The sequence below is a fragment of the Gymnogyps californianus genome, chromosome 23 (assembly GCF_018139145.2).
Source record: "Gymnogyps californianus isolate 813 chromosome 23, ASM1813914v2, whole genome shotgun sequence".
NCBI lineage: Eukaryota > Metazoa > Chordata > Aves > Accipitriformes > Cathartidae > Gymnogyps > Gymnogyps californianus.
The window spans coordinates 2,429,573-2,448,347 of NC_059493.1; the positions used below are offsets into that span (position 1 = coordinate 2,429,573).

At 41.1% G+C, this 18,775-nt stretch overlaps 1 protein-coding gene across 2 annotated transcripts in view; it reads right to left on the reverse strand.

The window, feature by feature from the left end:
- The window catches only part of KCNU1 (potassium calcium-activated channel subfamily U member 1), an 86,068-nt gene that overhangs the window by 11,690 nt on the left and 55,603 nt on the right, over positions 1-18,775 (reverse strand). For both annotated transcript variants that reach the window (XR_007767648.1, XM_050910215.1), the window contains 3 exons: positions 8,369-8,468; positions 5,382-5,606; positions 4,760-4,913 (listed from right to left, as the gene is read on the reverse strand). Coding sequence is in view for 1 of the 2 variants with exons in the window: in XM_050910215.1 (XP_050766172.1) it covers positions 4,760-4,913; positions 5,382-5,606; positions 8,369-8,468 (479 nt within the window). In the remaining variant the exon portion in view is untranslated. The remainder of the gene's footprint in view (positions 1-4,759; positions 4,914-5,381; positions 5,607-8,368; positions 8,469-18,775) is intronic.

Genomic DNA, 18,775 nt, shown 5'->3' on the forward strand with positions numbered 1-18,775 from the left:
TAATGGACCTTCTTCCAGTTCAGATACTGTATAATGGATCCTCTCTGCTCGGAGGAGCACATGAACATTGGAGATCAGAGACCCTAACGGGGTCCTAGATGGACCGTTGCTCTAATCAACCATCTCTGAGGTTAGGCAATGGACTGCCAAAAACCTCATTAGAGACGTCAGGCATCACAGTCTGTCAAGACAGCAGAAAAAGTCCTTCCTAAGTATAGCAAGGTATCTCTGAATGCATGCTAGTGGCAGCAACTGAATGCCTGAAATGAATCATTGCCTTTATTGCACCCTTCCATGTACTGTACCAGTTGATTTGAATGTATGCCTGATCATTGCCTGGATACCTTTTCCTTATGTCAATATTTTTGCTATGAAACAGTACACAGCACTCTACCTGAAATTTTACAAACTGGCAGGGTGCTATTACAAAAGATTACTTAATTGTAGATTACTACTGTACATTTGAATTTCAGTATCTTATTAAGTTGTCAGATTTAATTACCATTATATGTTTAGATTATGCCACAGATTATTTAGTTCGGTACCTAGGTTTGCCAACCTGTTTGCTTTCTGACATGACAGGGTGATAATTACAGCATTACTGGAAAACCTAATTTTTTTCATGGGAAAGACTAGATGTCCTTGGCATCAGGGCTGACCCTAGTAAATGCTCATTCTTGCAAGTGTAAGTAATGTTTACCTCTGTGTGGGTCTGGTTCTCTAAGACCTGTCTAATTCTCTACCCCATGAGAGAGGTAATATGCAGGTAAACAGGCCTGAGTTTGTTGGGTGTGAAATGCTCACAGCGAAATCTAAAACCACAGGAAATGCAATTGATTTGGGCTTTGTTACAATCTCCAAACTGAGACTACGCCTGCTGCAATGCTTACCAAAGCACCTGAACTGTTAAGGGAACTCAGGGCCTTCATCCAAATAACTAGTTTCCACTATGGTTAGGATGCAAAATGCTATAGCTTTGTCTACAGCAAAGTTGGGGATTAGAAAGGATTTGGATGGGTAGGGTAGCTGGATATCCAGCCAAGTCATCTGCTGTCCCATCAGTAATGGCAACTACTAAATGAGAAACATCAGCCTCTGTCTTTTCTTTTTAAATCAGATCATAGTTGTATAATCATCTTGCTTTAGAAAGCTCTCCCAACTATTCTTCCATCTTTTCCTACCTACTTCCTCTCCTGGCTACTACCGTTAACTGAGGCTAGGTTTCTTGGATCCAAGTTTTGAATGTAACTTTATCCTTCTCCTTCAAAAAATTAGGTCATGACCCAGAGGACTATTGTACTTTTTGGGTCTCCCCTATATGCATTAGCTTCTGCTGCCTATTTCCTTTTCTGCACAACTTCTCCTAGATGTTTCTCTGACAAATAGGAAAGATTTTCCTAAACCTGCTGATTTTGCAACTCTGCAGCTGAAAGCACCACTGGTACGTGTATGACACTGCTGGAAAATGCATAGTTCCCTGGTACACTTTAATTAACTACTGCAGAGGTGAACCAACACCAAGTTCTGATCAGCACGGGCACAGCCCGGCTACATTACTAGTATTTGCTGTTATTGCTTCCTAGCTAATTTGACAGCCACCGAGTCTGGAAAATTTCTTGATACTCTCTGTACTGTTGGTTCTTTTCTAGCTGTATTTGTCTTCAGTGCTCTTACTTAACTTAAATAAGGCCAGTGGCCCTACTCTCACTCCTTCTCCCCACAAAGAAAAAATTAAATTCTGACAAAAGCCATCCTTTCCCAGCTTGTGTATCTCTTTCCCTGAAACTTTCCTCATTTTCTGACCCCCATAAACTATTTCACCTGGAGGCCATCCAGTCTATTGGGACCAGCTAAGATGAGCTGATTTTATCAGTGAAAATTTTGTCTTCTCAGAGATGAATTCCCATAAAACAACAATGGCAGGAGGGAGAGCAGAGACTGAAACAGTGGGAGTGGGGACATGTACATTCTGTTTCCACTCTGGGCACCTCGATCCAAAACCTGGTGGCAACAACCTATGAGTAATTTACTATCCTATAGGAGCACACATCTGTAATGCATCTGGAAACCTTCAGAGGCAAAGACGTCAAAGAGTGTAAGACATAGCCTTAATCTTGCAGTTGAATCTGAAGGAGCTTCTGGTATGAGAATCCTAACCTAAGATTTTGGTCCTATAATTATAAATAACTATGGCAGCAAAGAAGAAAATGGGCTGGCTTTTTTAGCAACTGATCTAATGAACCTATAAGGAGAGAGAGCTTATTTTTACACTAGCAGATTTAATGGCTGACTTGAGGAAGAAGTGAAACTTGTGTCTTAGCCTTATTTTGCAGATATATCTTTTATTCATTGACGATGATATCCTGTAACTGAACACTGCTTTTCTGTCTGCAGAAAACACTGTAAATTTGAGGAAGAGCCTTAACTGAGTAGCCAAAGATTTTAGACTGGAATTGTAGTCAGCTTATGGAGCGACAATTCACTAACATCTGAACTAGGCAATAGGTGCCTTATAAATAGGCAAAGTGAAATACCTAAAATGGATAAACCAGGGTGGGTTTAGAAACACAGTATTTTGTCAACTAGAGTAAGACAATGCTGTTAGAGTAAATGGTGATAGAATCTATCCTCTCTAGTTTGAATCAATCTTTCAGAAATAACCGATCACAGTAATGGGTAATAACAAGAATAATTTGCATTTGTGTATTGCTACATTGTGAGCTTGAATTTATCTGGCTTTAAACAAGCCTGGGAAATAAATATTGTTATGGGGCTCTATGCTGAGGTACAGCATACCTCTAGTAGCTGACAGGGATGCACAACAAAGGAGTAAGAGAAATAGAAAAAGCTTTGACACCATGACCCTTACTTGATCCTGCCCCTTCTCAAAGCCAGAAAAGAAACCCAGAAGCACTGATTTCCATTCCCCTGTTCTAATGTCCAGACCATACTTTAGCCAGGTTCTTGACAGAGGACCAAGCAATCCTGACTTCTGCTCATACCTGAAAGAAAGTGTTGTGTACTTCGTCTGGTTCTGATGTGCTGAAACACAGTGTTTGTAATACACAAATAACCTTGTGCCTGCATGTCTCTGCTCTAACTGTTCTGACTACTAGCCTCTTTCTGCACAAGCAGAAATCCTTTTTGATACTGTTCTCAGGGATCTTGTAATGACAGAACTTGATTATGTTTTTTCCAGTATGATTGAATAAACTTTTCTCCCATCTCTCATGATAGCAAGGATGCTGAACAGATTTAAATCTGCAAGATCCATTTTTCTGATGCAACTCATCATGTGCCCATCTTCCCAAGGGAAATGAGGGAAAAATATATGCTTGTGGGTCAAAAAAAAAAAAAAAAAAAAAAAAAAAAAAGACTTCGAGTATGCAGGTGGTGATGGTTCTGACAATATATGCCTAGTAAATTGCCTAACCAGGCATGCCTCAGCTTACCCAACTGATAACACCTATGTCAGCGTTAGGTCCCTGAGGTCTTCCGCTGGAAGGAGACAAAGGAAGCCAAAAGCTACCACCTCAAAGACAAACAGGTAAGTATGAACTCTGCAAGACAGCTGGGGAAGGTTTTGATGAACAGATGCTCACATCTCTATTTTCCATACGCACATTGTGGTTCAGAGTTCTGCACTCCAGGTATGACAATTCTGAGTGATAAAACAAAAAACGCTGGAGGGGAGTAGGACAGTGATTGATAGGATGAAATACCCTTTTTGCTCTGAGTCTCTCTCTTTTCCATATATAGGTATAAAGATGCAGTAGGTACAGTATCTATATCTGTCACTATAGATGGAGATACATAAATTATATAAAAGTACGTACTATTTACTACCTCTCTATATACAATCCATAAAGAGTTCCATATATCTTTATATTTATGTAGCAATAAATACATTAGATAAAAGTAATCTATTCAAGTCACAATTACCTCTTACTCAAATATACCTTATAAACAATTTGTCTTCTGTTCTGATTGTATACACTGTATATTGATATAGTCTAGTTATTATTAAAAAAACCCCTGTCTCTGCCTCACTCTAATCTTTTCTTTGGCACAGCCATTGTTTTAAAAGCCTAGAATAATAATAAAGTATAGGGAAAACACTTAGGAGAGCCATCCATTTCTCAGCCCGTCTTCAGTTAATTAATACTCCACATTCTCAAGAGGAGGACAAATCTTAGCTCCTTCGCCAAATTAAGGGAGGAAGAGACGCAATAAATATTCTACTGGGCTGAAGTCGTTTTTGCTTCCATTGCAGTTCTGAGCTACAAGCTCTGTTTGTCTGGGAACAGAGCACCCACCCTATCAAGCCTCAAGGGAAAGGTATTGTTTTTCTCTTTTTGAAGGATGGAAGGGGCCTCCACTCACAGGTCCTTTTGGAAATAATACAGCAGTTACCAACACTGGTTACCATTTACGGTCCAGCCACGGTCCCTTTACTGGAAACCTTGAAGCTTCACTCAGAATTTGCAGGAGGAACTGGCATATTTCCAGGAGCTTATTGCTCCTTCCTTCGCATACCTGTAGCTACAGAAACTGGACTAGGCTGTCCAGCTGGCTACGCTAAAATGGACTTCTGGCCCTTTTAACTTACATATTTATATTCGGGAAAGACAGACTGTGGCTCAGACTAGTGACAAGTGACCCTTTCATTCTTCCCTCCTTTAGCTTCCATTTTTGTTGTATCAGAATGCTCACAGGCAAAAGGAAGCACGCTTACCTAGTGGGGCTGAGCTGGACTTACCCTGCATGGATTGGATGTTCAGAGTGGCTAGGATGCTTTCTGTGTCCACCAGGGAAGGATTGCTTGAAGCAGTGGTGTTGGAAGACAGAATGGCGCATGCAGCACAATCCTGGACATTAACTGCCCTCAGATCTGCACAGGAGAGAGCACTACCCTGACAAAACCAAAGAAATAGTGATGAGGAGAAATCTGAGAACGTTGAACATTAAGGATCTTTAAGGGTGAAAGGTGAACATTAAATTTGTTTCAAACTCAGCTGGCACAAACGCGTTTTGGAAACATCTCCAAAGTTTGAGCAACTTTGGAAATGAGGAAGTGTCCAATAAATTGCAAGTCTAGACCTGTGAATTTTCTTGTCTGAACAATCATGATTAGCTTCTCAGTGCTTCTGCAGGAAACCAGAGAGTACGAAGACTCCCCCAGAAGAAAATAAATATTTAAGGGAAAATTCTTCAACAACGTCTTGGATTCAAGCTCAAGTCTAGAGCCTGAGATAATTTTGGTCCTTTTTGAATCTGAATTGTGCTATCATCAAGACGTTTTAAAATGTATTTAGAAATGTGCATGAGAGCTAGCAAAAGGAAGGAAGAGGGAAAGAGAATATGCAAAAAAAAAATCTTACTGAGAATAACCACAGCTTTGGGAAGTTCTGAATAAATTTCCATTCTCTTTGCAGATATTCCAAAGACCCGAGAAAAACAATGTCTTTCAACTCATGGTAAATGAAGTTACTAGCTCTTAAGGGCATCACGAAGTCCTGCAGCCCAATCAGTGGTGAGTTTGCATCGCCAAAGACGCAGACCAAAATGTGATCCTGTAGGTTCGGTGCTGCTTGGTCCTTGCGACTCTAAATTTAAAACAGAATTCTGCTAAACCAGCCTTATAGCAGCCTTCCAGTACTTAAAGGGGGCCTACAGGAAAGACAGGGACTCTTTATCAGGGAGTGTAGTGATAGGACGAGGGGTAACGGTTTTAAACTGAAAGAGGGTAGATTTAGATTAGATAGATATTAGGAAGAAATTCTTCACTGTGAGGGCGGTGAGGCACTGGCACAGGTTGCCCAGAGAGGCTGTGGATGCCCCGTCCCTGGAAGTGTTCAAGGCCAGGCTGGATGGGGCTCTGAGCAACCTGGTCTAGCGGAAGGTGTCCCTGCCCATGGCAGGGGGGTTGGAACTAGATGATCTTTAAGGTCCCTTCCAACCCAAACCATTCTATGATTCTAGGATTTTAGATTTTTCTCTTCAGTTAGAAAGACTTAAACCATTTCTTAGCTGTGTAACATCTATGGGTAGAATGAGACTATATATAAAAAGAAATATTTCCCCTTAAGTATTTGGACTCCAAGTGTATCGTACAGCGGTGAAAAATTCATATATGTTGGCATAAAACATCAAAAATGTAGAACAAGGCAACAATACTAGTTTAATGCCAGGAGCTTAACAATGACTTTGGCCTGGTGGTTTTTTCCTGGCTAATTGATCATGTTTCTCAAATGAGCTAATTAATCTGGGAAAATGTACTGGGGAGTGGGTATTGCTTAGTGCGGTGCCTCACGGTTGGTAGGTAGTATGGCCAAGTCGGCCAACCAGGCTTGTCAGAGCCATTGCATTAATTCCCATATTAACCAACCAGGAACTGCGGGATCAGTATATCCCTGCAATGTTCACTCCTTGGCAGTTTTTTTTTCCAAAGAGAAACAAGGGACTTTGTCAGGGAGAAGTTTCCTGATGAGAGATTAGAATCATAACCAAATTAAATGATTGTCTCTAATTAGATTAGTTTAAATTGAATAATGAAACCTTTAGCTGTATTTAATGTAACATGCCTGAAGTCCAACGATTAGTCTGCTGAATGAAGCTAAACAATTAAAAACACAATCTATTTTATAGCTTATTTTATAGGAACAATTGGAAAAACTATTACTGCTGAAATCTGCAGAGGAAATGCGCAATTACAAGACCAAAAGGAGCAGTCAGTATGGTGAATGAGCAGCAGGGACAGGTGAGCCATTCCGAAGACACTACAGAAGGACTTAGGACTTCCTTCCAACCTGGGGCCAAGAAGCTGGGCATATCTGTCATTTATTACTTTGTCACTGAGGTCAAGGAAAAAACCCCTACATTAATTCTCAAACATCTATGCCGTATTAGACTGCTGGTTAAAATTTCCAAAAACCATTTAAATTATTTAATAATGTATACCTTATGTAAAAGTCAGAGGACCACACTTCGCTATGTGTTTAGACGCCCTGTGTTTTGCACAGACATCAAGGAGGAACTTCTGTAAAGTATATCCATCTAGCTGTCCATGGTTTCCAAACAGAATGAAATGCTGAAGTGTTATGACAAATCCCATGGGAGTATACTTGCACCTTCTAGCACCTAAACTTTAAAACCGTAGCTTTTAAAAACCCAAAGCACAGTCTGGGACTTTGTCAAGCACCCAACTCGCTCCCAAAAATGCATCTTAGACTCCCAGGCCTTTGAGGGCTTGCCTGTCCCAGAAACGTGATTGCAAAGAAAGCTACTGCATGAACATGAAGTACAATAGCTATTAGGCACTAATTTCCTTTGTGGACATTCTTATTCCTCATAAAGAGCCCCTTGCACATTCTAGCTTAGCTACACAAAAACACCCAGCACAAAACAGAAGTGGCACATGGGGAGTTAGGACACACTAGCAGTTGTAAGCTTTTTCCTCATGTAAACCCGCCTGTAAGATCTTTTCAAAACATTACCTTTCAATTCACAAGCTGCGCTTCCAGTCCTATTGGGATATTTGCCCATTTGTAATGACTAATCCTATTCTGGAGGTTGCTGGGCAATAGGGTCCTTTTATTTGCTTGGAAGGAAGCTGCAGCATTTCAAGCAGCATGAATTCCAGCCTGCTACAAGTCTCCCAGCTGGCAGAACAGCTTGAACATTCTGTATTTTTGATGAAATCTTTGATCACCTCATTGCAAGATTTGGTTGCCTACTCTCAGCTCTCTGGCAGCTCTGAGCACAACCTGCCATTTCTAGATGGGATTTGTTCTTTTACGGATTAGATACATTAAATAAATAAACCAAACTGTCTTAAAGATATCCAGATCAATAATGTCACAGACACAGGGGTCTGGAAACACAACATACAAAATGTTAAAATAAAACAGACATCAATCAGATCCTCTCCTGAGATAGGGTGCCTGCCCTGCTTTAGATGAACACGGAAGGCATTACTGATCCCTTGTTACCTTGGAGATCTTTCTCTGTTCTCACGTTACCACCTGAATTACAAGGGAATATGGCCGTGGAATGAGCCTTCAGCTCCCACCACTGCAACAGAGTCTCTATGCGACCCTGGTCAAGACACTTTATCTGCAGCTCACTCCTGAAAAAGGGGGTAATGGTAAACCCTCAGTCTCTCCCCTCCAGGGCAGGGTCTGTCTCTTACCTTTGCATATGAAATCAAAGTTAGAAATTGGCTAAGATAACATTACTAAATAAACAGCAGTAAACTAGACAGTGCTGTGCCCTCTACCCAGATCAACACATTGAAGCTCCAACTTATTCCTAGGAGAACAAGGAGGAAGACATGTGAGGATCCCAAAAGCAAATACCCCACACCTACCAGAAGAGCCTCCTGCAGTGGAACAGCATCACACCAGTGGAACATTCCTGTTGAATCTAGGATGACTCTGCTGTTCTCCTCTCCTTGGATGTCAAAAGACCTAAAACAGACGCAAGAAACTTCTTAGCTACAGAACAACCTCTCAGCCGTGGCAGCTGCAGTTTACCCAAGTTGAGATCACATCTCCAGCTGCTGCTGAGATGCCCTCTTTATCTACATCACAGCTTTCATGTCTCATAGTAGCAAGGAAAAATTAGGAGGTATGGGTCACATATTAACCATGACAGTATGGGGGAAAAGGGTTGTGTGGTGGAGGAATTCCTTTGCTAATGTCAGCTGAGACAAACATAAGGAAAAATATACTGGAAAGTGTTTCCTTGAATTATTGTATTAGTTGTGATGTTTATAGCTGTTTTGACTTGGTCCCTAGGATTATTTTAAATAATGAGTTCTTCAGTGGGGACATTCATTGAAGAAATATTTATATAAACACGGTCTTGATTAAGAGCAAAAAGAAGTCAGCAGGAATTTTCCCCTTGTCTTCAGGGACTTTAAATTATGCCCACATTGATAGATATTCTTAGAGGCAAACTTCAGATATGTAGCTGTGTTTGCAAGCATTGTGTTAGTTCAGAAGCAGCAACAAGACCACATGAAACAAAAGCCATTCAATCAGATGCTGCTCTGAACATCAAACTGTTTCAAAAGACTGCTACAGAGCAGAATTGTTGGGGAAGTCATGTCGAACAACAAAGGGTTGTTCACATCTCCTCGTGGCCCAGGCATTGACAGAAAAAGACCGGGAATCTGTTGGATAAACCATTTGCTCAGCACTATCTCTCTAGCTTTACTGTAGGTAGAGTCAGCCTTGAACAGTTGGCTCAAGAGCAAAGTTTATTTAATCACTCTAACTGAAATCACAGTGATAACTGAAACTTGCCATCTAGGATTACAATACATACTGAACACAACAGCCTTAGTAAAGCTGTATGACCCGACAAGTGTTTGGTCCTGATGTTCTTTTTTGTGTCCAACTTGTCCTTATCTTGTCCATGCAGTATTTGGTGAGGTGAGATTAACAGAAAGGAGAGGGGGGATTTTGCCAGGGGAAGGTGTCACTCATTATGAAGCCTGCAAGGTGGATCTAGCTGTGCCCTGTACAGACCAACTTATGCTGGTCCTGGGTTTAGCACTTCTTAGCACAGCATCAGGGAACCTGAGAATTTGCTCCATTTTTGCAAATGGGGCTGGGGGGTTTGCAGCTTGTGCCAAACTCCATGATGCCATAGCTATACAATTAACCCATACCCAGGATAACTAGTTAAAAGTCACAGTCATCTCAATAACTGCAGCATAGCTATAGTCTTTCCCATTCCATATGAGAATTCAAAGACCAGGCTGGAACTTCTTTGCACTTTCTGCTAGCTCCCCAGGTCTTAAACTAAGGGACTAATAACAAATCCCAGGACTGATCATATTAGAATAGGCTACCTTGTTCTTCTGAATTAATATATTTCCAAGTTTTATAAATGTTCACCTATCCTAAAACCAGCACGAGATATAAAAGTCACAAAGGGTCTACTAATGGCATGGACATAAACTGTAACGACTGACTTTTGCCTAGTTGCTCTCCAGTCTCCTCTGCAACGTGCTTACGACGTGCTGGGTTTGACTGTAATCCCAAATCTGGAAGCTGGTCCTTTCCGGCTCTGCAGTGCCTCTTATCTCTGTTCCCTCCACACTACTGCAGCATGAGAGACAAAGGGATTGCCTACAGCAGATCCAACTCAAGCACCATCTAACCTTTAATGCAGAAAAGTAGCAGATAATGCAAAGCAAGGTGCAAGCTATGCCTGATGGAGGAAAGCACAGACAAAAATCTTTCACTCAAGAAGTGAAAATCTTCAATCTCAGCACTACTGCTGCTCAAGAGGAGGCAAGAACAGCAGGCACTGGCAGCTGGAAGTAGCCTAGGGGAAAAGAAAGGAAGGGCAAACAGAAAGCAGTGTGCTCCAAGTGCCAAATGGCTCATGACAGCTCCACTCCTCTTACAGACCGGCGGTACCAAGCCATGAGGCTTCCAGTCTTTTTCCAGGCCCTTTAGCTGAAGTCCGCCAATCTCCAGAACTTCACAAAGCATAGCCAAAGCCACCACAATACCTATCCCTGTTGCTCTCTTCTGCCACTTCCACAGTTCTTGCTCTCAACAGTATTTGCAGCAAGAAGTTTCACAGGAAAACAGCATGTTGCATGAAGCATTTTTTTTGATTAGCTTAGAATTACCCACCCTTCAGCAAAATGAAAGGTAATTTTGCGTCTCTGACAAGGGGCAGGGAGAGGCTTCAAACTGGCTCTCCTGAATTTAGCAAGCTAGTACAAAACTGGAGGGAAAGGAAAACGTACCCCTTTAAACCTCTGCAGTATCTCTATGCAGCCCTGTGCTAACTGCAAGCAATTGCATCTTATTAGCCATGTCTCCTCCTCAGATAACGAATCCTTAGGCCAGTGATTAAACGTTATTTTGGCAAGTTAGAGACTATCTTCTCACAAGCTCCCTTACTTGACTCAGATTTACCAATCAATCAATGGATGTGTCTCTATCATAATAAAGCTATCATCTATATACACAACCTGTCAGAAATGACAACTCCTCATTCTAATATTATGGGAAATATATACGCCTTGGAGGAAACACTTGTTGGATCCCTAAAGTGGGAGATAGAGGGAAAAGACAGCAGGAAACTCACTTCATCATAACGACATCCACCTTGCCAAAGCCAAGCACATTCTGATTTAACAAGCCATTCTTTAGTTAAGGGCTCCTTCTGCCATATACTCAGCAAATTGCTTGATTCTTACGGAAATCTGATTTTCCTGAGAGACTCGTAAATCATCCTGCGCTGGACTCTAAGGAGTTTGAGGATGAGGACACTGGAACAGACATGCTGTAGTACCCAACAGTGACACAGAAATAGTCTCTGATTGAGCTACAGTCACTACAGCCATTAGCAGGTTCCTAGGTCACAAACTGACTGTGCTGTGGGTGCACAGTTATCCGTGTTGGCTCTGCATGAGTCTGGAAGAAAAGAGTTGCATTCACATGATGCTGTGCATTGCCACGTCTGTGTCACCTTTCTCTATCACATTCTCATTTGAGGTCCTTACCACTTACATTGCACTGAACAGAATATCAAAAAAGCACAAGACCACGTTACCAAAGACCATACAAGTGGAGCTGACTTACAAAAGCACTAGGTACTTTGGACTGTGGGCATTTCTGAAAGTGTGGTTCTAGTGGCTGAACATTTGAAAATACTGTTCCACAGTGTCAGGTGCATAAGCCACTGGTGTAATCTGTCTGTGCCCAACCCACAGACGAACTGAGTCTATTACAGCAATAGCCCACCATTAAACTCGAAAAATTTGGTTTCATACTGCAAGTAACCCCAGTTCAATACCTTATATATTATCCAAAATGGCAGTTCGGTCCAGTGTACCAGAGTCGAACTGGGAGTGCTACAACATGGTAAAACATTTCTTTTTTGCCTGTTTCCACAGCCGTAAGCTAATACAAACCAGTCACTCATGTTTCCATGAATCAAAGTAGATAATGTAACTCTCAGCTACGCTAAAAGATGGTCAGACACATCCAAGATGTTTCAAACTTCATTTGAGGACTAACATAAGTGATTAACAGTTGTCTATAGCATTAGAAGGCAGTGAGTGGAAGTCCTTTTATCAAATCGTTAGCTGCCAACAACTTCCCGCTGACAAGCTATCTTTAAATTCTTCATAATGCCTTTGCAAAGCCCTAAAGCTTTGTTGAATCCCTTGCCTGCAGTCTTCCGACATCAGCTCTTCCACTCCTTGTCGTGGGAAAATGTGGCTACAATGAGTCTTATGTCATGTGTACGCATTGAGGTCTGTGCTCATTTGGTTTGCCTTCTGTGCTCTAAGTACAGAATACCAGCAAATCCTCAGGAATCCGAGCTTATTTCTGTGTCCTAAATTTTTCCCAGAGAGAGATAAAGGAGTAGAAGCCGACTCACAAAGCACCTCAGGGCAGCAAGGCCTGGAAGACTTGCACCGTTGGTCCCCAGAAACCTACACACGTGAGAAATTTGTGCACATAAGTCTCCAAAGAGAAAACACCCATGGGTACCTGCACGATGCAGGCAGGTTGCTCCAGCAGCTGGATCCGGAAAGCCCTGGCCCACTAGCACGAACGCCCTGACGTCCTTCCTCTGCCTCTGTACCACAGCCTTGGGGATGATTTAACACTTGGCATGTGGGCTGTTCGGTTCACATCCCATTTGGGAATCCTCTTATTGTTTTTTGAATCGCTCCCAGATCCGCACATATGTTAACCTTTTCCTTTAGGGAGGAGTGGAGTTTCGCACACACAATGAAAACTGCCTGTGCCTGTGAAGACTGCTACAAAGCCCCTTTTCTCAATCCCAGGCCCACACTGTGAGAATATGGTGCTTGTCTGGACTTGGCTTATTCATCATCATGGATTATATCACTCCAATCACAATGCATCAAAGTGCTTTCCCTACCTCACAAGGAATTACGAGGCTTAATTAATTGACACAGAGGTATTATGTGTCATTGCAAAATATTATAATTTAGAGTATTCCATCCAATAATTAACAAATACATCAGGCAACAAGTAAAACCAATCTCAAAAATGAGTAGTTAAATTTTTCTTAATTACATCCACTGAACCAAATCTGCCCCTAAGCAATGCACATGTAATCCCAGTGAAGTCAGTGTGGTTGTACAGAATACACTAAAACAAAAATAGTCTGGAGTTATCATCTATATTGCAGCAATACTTACAGACCCCCACTAAGTTTAGGGAATCCTGCTTTATTTAGAATTCTAAACATGAACACAAAGGTAAACTAAGTTGAACTGGGAAAACAGCATGGAAAAAGACATGTAGCATTGGGACTTACACAACGCAAACAGAAAGGCTGACTCCTAGTCTAATAGGCCCTCTCTGACACCACATTTTAAAATGGAGCCAAGACTCTCTAATAACAGGACTACAGGTGATGATGCCTTAAGAAGAACTCCTGATACCTGTGTGGCAAAGTCTGAAGAGCTGGCAGCAGTGGAGAAATTCAGGATGCATAAGGATAACTGGATCCTGATAGATCCTGAAGATAAGGATCTGAACATTGATCTAGATGCATTAGGGCCTATTTCACTAAAGAAACCTCAGAGTGACATATAAGAAAATAAATCTTCTGCTTTTGTTATCTGCTCTCCATTTCTGCATTCAACCTCCATCCAAATCACCTCCCTCAGCTAACACTTTACTATACAAGGACATGTTGTTCAGCCATAGATACAAACCAGGTGTAATAACTCCAACACTTTTGCAAATTAATATAGCACAGTTATTGTGGGGAAGCTGGATACTACTTTTGCAGGCAGATCTCATGTGTCAGAGCTATGAGCCATTGTTTCTGACAGAAAACAACAGCTCATTATTCATAACATCCCTTGTGAAATCTTTGCTGAAGTCTCTTCTCCCCTTCCGAGGTCACAGGAGGGCTAGATAAAAATGCAGCTTCTTCTCCTTGGCATGGACAAGTGTATATGTATATTTTTGTTCTTCCACTGCTACTTGGGCTGGGCACAGGTTGTATTTTAAAAACTAAAGCCTGATCCTGCTACCCACACACAGAAAAGAGGCTTGCTTTGATTCCAGAAAGGCTGTTCAGAGAGTGAGACAGCAGACAGCTTGAGTAAGGGTGGCAAAATTCAGCTCCTAATTATTAGATTAAAACCTTGAAACAGTTGTCATGTATGAAGGGACAAAGTAGAATTTGGCAAACAGGAAGGGAGAAAACAAATCTTCTCATACTGATAAATAATCTCCTAAGACAACCTTGTCATTTTTTGAGAGCATCTCAACAGTTCCCTGTTTTTATTTTTTTGGTCACTGCTTATCAAAATTTGCATGGCTAGTTAGTGGGTTAATTTAATTATGAGCAGCATTTATGAACAGCCTGATGGGGGATCTGCAGAGGGCAATAGAATCTGTTCTTGAATTATGAAATTGCACACACTCACACATCTGGAAGCCGTCACGGGACAGATCGCTGTCTTGTAAATGCGTGTTGAGTGTTACAATATTTTACTAAGCACTTCCAATCTGTCAAGGTTTACAGGAGAGTAGAGACTGGGAACATTTGGGATCATTTGTGGCTTAGAGCCATTAGCTACTTCCACCCACTTATTGTGACGTTATTAATAGCAAAATAATCTAAAGAGCAGAACTTGGCTTACTCAAGATCTTAGATAATAGAATTGATTTTCACTAAGGACCAAAACCAGGGAGCCAGGACCCAGCTGAATAATAGACTATGCTGGGTAGAACAGCCTTATTTTTGGCTGAACTGGTGGTAACTTTGTGCGGACTCTGGTCCTCAGAGGACTTACCTACAGACCTAGCCTAGCCCTGTTGTTCCAGGTCTGTGTAAGAGGTGGCACATGGTGACATGACCCAAGAAACAACCAGAGTAGAAAATGCTATGTAATCAATGTGTTGTTGACCATCCCTTACTAATTGCCATCCTCAACAACGGTTAATGGTAAGGAGGGCATTAAGCACCACACACAAGATGATAGATAAATTTACACTTCATTAAACCATGGACAGTGTAACAAAAGCTACCTGCCAGAACAGAAAAATATGTGAGCTGTACCTCTACACTATCCCTACTAAAACTCAAGTTAACTGGCTAAAACCCAATGCCATTATGCTCGCATGACATCCCGCAATGCCTGTGACTACTGTATCGGCATTGTCAAGAGTAAGTGACATCCTAAATTCTCCTGGACTCAAAGACAGAGACCAGAATGGCCAATTAGCTACCAAGACTCAAATCGTGTAGAAGTCCAATTCTAGCCTGGCACACAGGAATGGATTTCATCCCATGAAAAGCAATCCCCTGCCGAGGAAATCAGGACTTGGCCTGTGAAAGAAACTTTGCACAAAGTTTCTTCACCTTCGGAGCCATAGCTCAATGAAAAGATTTGGAAGACTCCGAAACTCCATGGAACTTTTGGCTTCCTGTTCAGCCATTGCATATCTGTTTAATTTAAATCCGCATCCAATCATTAAATATGGGTGGTTTTTTTAAATGGGTTGTTATGATGTGATTTATGACATTGGTGTAATTGTCAGAATTACCGTGGGTAATTAAAATATGAAATGCATGCTGCCAGAGGCTTCAGTCACTCTCAGCACCCTCATTAAAAATCAGGAGCTGACCAAATTATAGACTGGTTTGCACAAGTTCACAGGGAAAGCTAATTATGAAACTTATCCTTACGCACTCAGAACTCACACCATCAGTCATGCAAATTCTTTAAGTGATTATACTATTGTATAACGTGGAATCGGATTAGTACATACAGGTGGGTGCAACTCCAGTTACAATGTGCAGTACAACTGTACTTTGCATGGTGAATGTGAATCCCTAAAACTCTTATGCAAGCTTGATGACAGATGTGGGACAAGGGCCTGGGGAAGAGATCGGTGGTGTATTTTCACATGAAATATAGAAAAAAAGACTGAGGAATACAGGGAGAGACTGCAAAGGATAAGGCTCTCTGATCTACAATGGTAAGTCTCAGAGAAACAAGAGAGGCATGTGAACACAAGGGAAGAGAGCTTCAGAAAGAAGCTGGAATAAACTTTGGATTAGCTGACTAAATTTGTAAGGAATGGTGGCCGGCTAAAATCAAAGGGAGTTTAGGTGCCAAATACAGTGAGCGTGAACACAAACTGAAGTTAAGAAAAAATTCTATATATAAGGGCAGGCAAGGGCTAAGACTTTTCTTTCTAGCATTCTGAATTTTTTTACTCTCCAGAAGGGAAGGAAAAAAAATATACAAAAGATATACAATATATTAAAAAATATATACAAAATTCAATCAAAATCGAATCAAGAAGTAAATCACTGATGGAAGAAGAGTCCTGTTAGAGTTACCAGTAACATCTCCGGTGACTTAAAGCCCAAATGGAGTATGCTTTTGTTTATTATGGGGTTTCAAAAAAAAAAAAAAAAAAAAAAAAACACACAACACACCAACCCAAAAACCCCCAAAAAACCCACACCAAAAAAACCCCCACACAACCACCAAAGAAAAAAGTGAAACCCCTCTTTCAATGCCAGGTAACAGACTTGGTTTTCATGCAGAGAGACAATGCAGTCTGTACAAAACAAGTTTAGGCAGATTTTGCACACCATGGAAGCTAGGTTTTCTGTGTCAGAAATGCACTGAAATATCTGTTCCATCACAATGATTCGTCAGTCTTATTGGTTGTGCAAGTTTCAGTGAAGATAAGACCTCAGTGTCCCATGAGCAAGATTCAGCCAGTCTGCATCGACAGAACAATTTATTGGGGTGCTTAAAGATCCATTTATAGCAAGAAGAGTCATGTTCCAAAAATAATGCTGATTTATATTCTGTGTACCTGCACAAGATTCTGGGGGCTGGAGATTTGAAGAGAGAAAGATTGGGGGAAAGTATGCATGGACAATGTCTCCCACCTGAATTTTTTTAACTCAGATAAATCTAATTAACTGCACGTGTATTTATCAGCTTAACTATCACTCCATTCAACTTGTCACCTTGACTCTGACAAGTAGTCCTCAAAAATACACAGCAAGAAAAATGGGACTTCCCAACACAACAAAAAGCGTTTCCAGTGTCCAAAATATCTGTTCATCTTCTTCCTTATGCATCCCAAACTCCAGAAATGCCATTTCTGTATTAGTCCTGAGGAGGGACTCTTTTTAGAATTCCACCCCCGAAGTGTTTGAGAGGTACCTATAGGCATCCACACTTTTCCATGTTTCTACAAACCCTCTAAGGTTTGGCTACCACTGAAACACCCCTTCCACATCTCTCTCCCATTCTAGCAATAAACGTAAAGCTGAAGGAACATGAAACTTGTCTAACTTGTGAGGTTTTTCTGCTATGCCAACAGACTGCTAAATTTTCCACAGAGCCCCCACCCTGTAGCGTAAATACCAGGTAGTGATCAAAAGCACAATGTGCCTGCTGACAAAAGAGATCTTGCTCACTGTAACAACACTTTCTCCACCTCTATCTATCTCCTTTTTCTTGAGAACACAGTTTTACACTTGTCCTTCATACAAATAACCCGAGGGTGGGAATTATTCAGAAGGCTCGTGTTTGACACCCCATCTGTTCATTTCTGACAGCGATATATAATGTAAGGCTATAAAAACTTGAAAAATAATGCAACATAAAAAGGGATTGACTCGGCTCCAAGAGGCCATAAACGGTAACAAATACCATTGTATGATTTATTTCATGCTGTAATCTTTACAGTAAGTCATCTTTCAGACATTTCCTTGTGACAGGTTTTAATAATATTAATGCCCAGAGCAATCCAAATCATCGCCAATAGACATATTTATCAAGCTGCCAATCCAAGTAAATGAAATTCTATAAGCAATAATGTAACATGTTTAAAGGAAGCTAATAAAACAAGTCAGGAGAGAAATATTACTGCAAAGTATGCTCTCTCTAATCCAGCCCTGGATTTTATACAGCCAAAATGCAAATCTTTCCCTCCATGATTTATCGCTCCAAAAATACCAATGACCTTTTCAGGAGCTCTTGCACAGCCCTTCTCACACATTTATAAAGATTGTGATGCATTCCGCCAGATTAGCTGAGCTGGAGTGCGCAGCATTACTGCCTTGTTTTGCCCTACCTTTGGATTGGGAAGTGATGGGTAGCATCAAAGAGTAGGATCTTAAGTCTTTAAGATTTATTAAAGACTGACAAGCCTTAACATAGGCTTGGCAACTCAGCAGGTATTTACGAGCAATTATTCAGGCACCTGATAAGTTACAATTAACAGGGAGCTAAAACTTGGTTCTTTAACCCTGTTTCCCTTTCAATTTAATTCAGTTTCTACTAATCCATTGCTTGGCTGAAGTGACTCTACACCAGGGCAAAAGGGAAGGAGACATTGCAGAGTTGTGTACACATGGAGCCTTGCTCACAAACATTCTTTTATGCCTCACTAGAAACTTAGCAGGAATGAAAAACAAGAGTCAACAATTCAGCAAAACATACACCATTAAATTTGTCACGCCTTAGGCAAGAAAGTGTGGAAAAACCATGACTAGTAAAGCAAGTGTATCGATGCAGGGGCTCAGAAGTGCTTGAGGAATCCTAACAGGTCTTTATGTATTCACTTCTGGACAAGCTTTATAGGTCTTAAGGTTTTTTTTGTATTGTTTGTGATGTCCTTTTTTTTTTAAGTGACACTAATTAAGTTCTTCTCCTGGATATAAAGATGTCCTTATTTTCAGTGGGGGAAACAAAAAGAGAAAGGAAGAA